Source organism: Poecilia latipinna, unplaced genomic scaffold, assembly GCF_001443285.1.
Source record: "Poecilia latipinna isolate Pla-1442-1.1 unplaced genomic scaffold, P_latipinna-1.0 Scaffold1693, whole genome shotgun sequence".
Taxonomy (NCBI): Eukaryota; Metazoa; Chordata; class Actinopteri; order Cyprinodontiformes; family Poeciliidae; genus Poecilia; species Poecilia latipinna.
The window spans coordinates 133,582-139,696 of record NW_015114309.1 but is presented as its reverse complement, the minus strand read 5'-3'; the positions used below and the strand labels follow the sequence as shown (position 1 = coordinate 139,696).

Below are 6,115 nucleotides of genomic sequence, written 5' to 3'. Positions count from 1 at the left end.
ATAATAAAGTCTATTTTTAATATTGTAAAAGAATGTATAAATAAAACATATTTTGTATACTATTTGTTTCCTCATTCTCAGCCAGACCTACCTGGGTATCATTAATTGGGAAACTCTAGACCACTTGATATTTCAGTAGTCTACCAGTTGGCTTTAGGGCCACGTCCTCAGTCACAATCCGGGTGCTTTCCCCCGTGTTACAGTTTCATCAAGTTGTAACAGTAATATGGGGCTAAAGTCCAAAACAACAATGCTGTTCTCTCACATCAGGTCCCAGTCCTGCACAAAAGCTCTTGTATTTTTCACTTCTTCACTTTATTGAGCTCCCTGCAGAATAAACACCTCTGCACCACACATTCTAGAAATGAGTCATCAGGCTGCTGGTTACGTGATTATCAGTGTAGGTTTTAGGATATATGCTCCTAACCTGTCTGCTTTTTGTGTTGCTTTCACCTTTGGACTTACAACTTGATTTTACAGGGATATGATCATCTAAATGTTTGGAATCCACGAGACAGAAATAAATGTGAATTTATTATTCCATCTAAGATTATTAGGTAACACTTTTTATTAGAATTTTTAGATAAAGGTGTTATTTGCTTTGGTGATCATATCCATTGTACATAAGATATTAAATTAAAAATTGTTACTTTATATATATATATGCAATTTATAAAGCAGATATTTGGTTTTGTGTCATCTTTGAACTCTGAAGCTTGATTTTTCTTTACTTTATTGTTACCCTTTTTTGTTCTTTAAATATAACCTGGTATGCTACATGGGCATGCTGCATAAGCTGTTTCAGGTTCTCCGTAAATTCTGAACATGCTTGAGTGAAGAAGTATTTCAATGTCATGTACTTAGAAAAATAGCACTCACTGGCTGTTGGAACATTTCGGCGTACCAGAGGTCCTTGAATTACTTTGTTTGTTGTTTTGTTGACTGCAATGAAGGCAGTGAAGGAACTGTTCACTCCTGATTCGACACTGAGCTTAACCACCTTCCTCTTGGCATCGTTGTCCATTCCACTGGGTTCTCTCATCTTCATTTCAAGTGAGTGAATCAGAGTCCGAGCAGCCAACCTGTGGACCGTTAATCTGCAGACATAGTAGAGTAATAAACTCTCAAAGAGATGGGAAAAGGGAATATTTGTTTAAAGCAACAAAAATATGGAGCCTTTTAAATGACAACTATATATATATATATTTTATTTTTTTCTGTGATTCATGTGATAGCAGCTAAAGAGAACACAGACCTACCAGCAACCTAAATGTGACTAACACTCAGCTGGACATGGGGATCATCAACATGGCAACAATGCACTAAGCATTAAACCATGAATAATTTGAGGAGAATAAATGACATCAAATATAAATTAAAGTTTCTATGAGGCTAAGCAGTTCTTCAGATTGTCCATAAGACATGAACAGAAGATAAAGACTTTTTCAACATTACTATAATTTAAATAAGTGTATTTTCAGAAACTCTTCGACATTGTATCTCCCTTTTTGTTGTGACCTTAGAGCCCGGTCATCACACTAAGCCTGAATGTCACATTAAAAATTAGCTTTGGTAACTTAGACCAGTAGCAGTGTTAAAACCTATATTGAACAAATGGTATTTATTTACATGTAGGTGGGTGTTTATATACATTTTCCCCTAAACTATAGCACACATAGTATTTTCTTTATATGCATTTGAAGTAAATTTGTGAAAGAAAGATCCAAACAGTAAACCTGTGTATTTTACCCAGTGTTTCCTGATGGATTGAGGCTGAAGTGCAGCTGGTTCTCACAGGGATGACCTGCCAGGCTGTACTTGACCTTCACACAAGCTTCTGATGCTTCTGAAATCTAAGAAAGCATCATTTGTCAAAAATCATTGCTAATTCCTGGGCCCAATAAAGCAACATCAGAATGGCACAGCTGTCAATCTGTATCTAACTCCAAAATCAGAAGGAATGACTTTCAATCTAACTAAGTCATGTTTCAGTTATGAGTTAAAAACTCCAGTTGATATTTTCAGTGACCACGTTAACTGCACCAACACAGAATAATTATAAATAAAATATATTTCTACATGTTGTAATTTCCAACACTGTTCCAATGTGAGCCTTCTGTGAAACGATTTGAAGCAGACATGCTGATTTCTTTGAGGTCTGGCATCCTGATTCTAATTTTGACAAATTTAGATTTTTATTCTGGGGTCTGGGAGATTAAAAATCATGCTGGAACTTGTTAAATAGGTTTAGTAGTTTCAAAACCAACAAAAAATTGAAGAAAATATAAACGTAACCCCAAGTTCTTGGCATTTATCCTTTAGGTATTGGAGATTTTTTTTAAAAAGTGCATCAAAGAACATGCGGTTAGTTGATGTCCTTATAGATTGAAATTGGTTGAAGTTTTAATCAGATTAATCTGTGATTCAGAAAAACAGCAACAAAAAAAAGATTTCTTTTAGTTTATTCACTTCCTGGTTTTTAATCTGACTGGTCTAAGTGAAGGTTGTTCTGATATTTCAGATTGATTGTCATATCTTAACACATAGCTGCAAACAAATGGCAGTTTTCATTAGATTTTACATGGACAGTCTCATTGGTTTTGAGGTCAGGGTTAAATTTCCAAGTTAGAATGCTCTTAGAGTGTTTTGTTAGTTTCTGTCTGAAAGTTGAAACTTGGTAGTTTTAACCTCTAAACAAATATGGAATGCGTTGACAAACATCACTGTCCCATTTTCTAAATCTAGTTGGACAATACTCCAAATAACTAATTAAAATCTGATATGTCTAGTTTGAGAAACAAGTGCAGTTCATACCTTTCCAGAGAGCTGGGAGTATATCACAGACCTCTGACCCTGGAAAAGTGCTTTGATTGGTGGAGAGAGAACAGTGGCTGACACTCCTTTTGGTAAATCCCAAGTGAGTGAAATGTCCACTACAGTTGGATGCAAAGCAAATCGCAGTGACTCCATCACCTAAAAGCAATGCAAAACTGCTGTGACAAAAAATATCCGTACATGCACCCAGATGGAAAGTTTTGTCCAAATGGACCCATGGTGTAACATGCATTGTCAACTGACAATTAAAAGAAACCATGGTACTATATCTTTCTGACTGAAATCCATCATTAACACTAATTGTCATACTTTTCTCACTTTACCACCATGGCATGCATCATACAGAGACAGATGACTGTACTTTGGTGCAGAGAGGTGAGTAGGAGTGAGAATAACATTTCAAGTCGCAACTTGTAGGCAGGGTTTGTACCCCAACAGCAAGGTGTGATCCTGCAAGTTTGTTCATTGCATAAAGATCAAGGTTACTCGTTTCTTTTACCTACAGGACCTGCTTGTTGTAGAAACCCACAAATGGCTGCTCCATACAATCTTCAATGCGCAACTGTGTATTAAAAACGTGATCAATTTTGTTTTCTGTCTTACTTTTGGTTGCATCCTTTCAGTTCCTGTTATGAACTGAGCGTGACCTCCACCTTCTTTGGCCATCCCGTTGATGAGAGCAGAACTTGCTCCTTCCCCAATCCCAAAGGATAAGCACCTACAAAGCAGCAGTTTGCTTAAGTTCGTGCTGATCTTGCAGACACATAAAAAAAAAAGCTTGTGTTGATCTGGTTTCACCTGTGGGAATCTGAATTCTTTCTGACCAGATCTAAAACATCTTTGGTGTTTCCAACTTCTCCATCAGAAAAGACAAACAGCTAGAGAAGAAAGCATGAATTACAGTAGTTGATTTATGTTTCCTCGTAAAACTCTTCAAAAGGCATGAGCTAAGAAATCTAAATGTTAAATGCAAAATGTCTTTTTTTTTAAAGGGAAGGTAAATGGAATTAATCCAAATATTAACTGAACACAAGACGTAATAACCCCTTAAGGGATTTTGCTTCTACAAAGTAAAACAATAGGATCAAACTACTTGTCTGGGATGATTAGGAATGCACTGCTGGCTGTAAATAAGTGTGAGTGGCTGCAGGATTTCTGTTCCCCCCAGATCAGCTGCCATCTCTTCAACTTTCTTCAGAGCGTTCTCCATTGTTTTCTGGGTGTACTTCACACTGTTGCTATTGTTAGACAAGAATATTCATCAATCAACCTAAATATTTATGTAGAACTTAACAGAGGAAGACTTATGACTGGTAGTGACTTACGGGAAGGTGTATTCAAACGTTGTCCCAAAACTGTAGATGTTGAAGTAGCAGCCCATTGGCAAGCTCTTCAAAAGGAACAACAGAGTTTCCTAAAGAGAGGAGAGTAAATAAATTAAAAAGATCCATCAAAGGACTTTACAACTAAGAACAATATTCATACCTTGGCACTGTCCATGCGACTCTGAGATGTTTTGTGATTCATTCTTGAACGCATACTTCCTGATCGATCCACCAAAAATATAAACTCTCCACAAGTAGTGAGTGAGGACATCACTGATTGGGAGAACTCTGGGTAAAGGCTAACCATCACCACTGGATCACCCATCAGAGAGCCTGATTTATGACATGAATAGAAAAATTAAAATCAATTTCATATTTATTTTTTTATTATTGATGAAAGATGCTCTGGCAGTCACATATGTGCAAGACAAACAGAGCAAAGCAGAAATAGCAATTTACTACTTGTTAGGATACCATATACAATTTGTAGCAAAGCAATGTCTAGGTTGATATAATCTCATGAATCTCATGTATGTAAAATAGTTAACTATTTTTCACTCACCAGGTTTGGCAGAGGCCTGTCCTGCCTCCACCACAGCAGAGGGCTGGTGGGCATCTTTGTAATAAATCAGTAGCTCAACGTCTCTGTCAAACTTGTGTCCTGCAACCAATTTAACCTACAGTTGAAAACAAGAAACAAGAAAACTGAAGTGATTTATCTTGTTTGTAATAACTACATCCAGCAGTAACATCAGCTCTCTACCCACCGTGGCCTGAGTTTGATCAGCGTTGAGGTACTGAAGAGGCTCCAGAGAACAACTGGACTCTATTTTAGAGATTGGACGAGGAGAGGAGACCTGGGCAGAAAAGGACAGACTGTAGGGCACCAGAGAGGCTGGAACTGAGGTCACCTGGACACTGGGACCTTCACTACCTGGAAACAACATGAGAGAAAAATGGGAGTCACTTAGTTTGTAATTAAAATGTATATGAGTGCATCCATCTCTTGGCTGGTTTTCCTACCCTGAGGTTGGTATCGAGGGTTGAGCACAGCAAGCATACAGAACCTCAGCCCATCATCAGCCTGCACAGCCAGTTCAGTGACGTACTCCAGCCTGATGGAGGCGCTCTCTCCTGGAGGCAGACTGCCCACTTTCAGAGAGAAGATATCTGGACTCTCATCACTCTCCTCCAACAGGAAGGCTTGCTGACCGGAGCTCAGAGCATCATCATACTCCTCCTGAGCCTGCAGTCCACATGAAGCATGTCAGCAATGTTCCCTTTACTGTGTTTTAGCTTCTTTATAGAGAAGACATCTTTGTTCCAGCTCACCTGCTGTTTCTCCTTCACCTCAGCTACAATGTGTGTTTCTCCAATCTGAGCACTGAAATGACACACAGCAGCATCTCCAGGCAGAGGGAAGACAAACACAGCCTCTAGAGGTTTGTCCTCCTTGTTCTCATAGTTCAGAGTGGAGACCAGAGTAGCTACATGGTCCTTCACCTCCAGCTGAGCATCAATGCTCTTCAGAGGAACTGCAACAAAGGCAGAAATATTTTTGACATAGGAACTTTTCAGAACTTTTTACTAAAAGCAGAAAATTTATTTTTCACAATTGTTCATTGTTTTAAAAGATTTTCTGTCAGAGGAACTCTCTGTCTCTCCACACCTTGATTTCTCAGAGCCGTCAGCAGACCAAAGCAATTTATCGTCATGCCTGTTCTGCAAATGTATTTGCATAGGATCTGTTGTAAAAAACAAAAAGAAAAAAGAAAAGAAAAGAAAAAATCTTTGTGATGAGATTTGCCGTTATAATCAGAATTATATGAAGTTACCGGGCCTTAGTGCAATGACTCAAATGTATGAAAAGTTGAAAGCTATATGTCCAATAAAATAAATCCTGGCATGAGAATTGACAGTAGTCCTAACATACAACCTTAATAGGCGTTTTAATT

At 38.1% G+C, this 6,115-nt stretch overlaps 1 protein-coding gene across 1 annotated transcript; it reads right to left on the bottom strand.

Annotated features, from left to right (window-relative positions):
• Positions 1-879: 879 nt before the first annotated feature.
• LOC106964587 (von Willebrand factor A domain-containing protein 5A-like) lies at positions 880-5,875 on the bottom strand (the record flags this gene model as incomplete). The annotated part of the gene is made up of 13 exons (XM_015060195.1): positions 5,830-5,875; positions 5,493-5,695; positions 5,184-5,406; positions 4,928-5,094; positions 4,723-4,837; positions 4,321-4,493; positions 4,161-4,249; positions 3,929-4,073; positions 3,634-3,713; positions 3,439-3,553; positions 2,815-2,973; positions 1,750-1,853; positions 880-1,097 (listed from the first exon to the last, which is right to left on the bottom strand). Coding segments are annotated over exons 1-13 (1,837 nt in total), but the record flags the coding sequence as incomplete, so codon positions are not given.
• Positions 5,876-6,115: the final 240 nt, after the last annotated feature.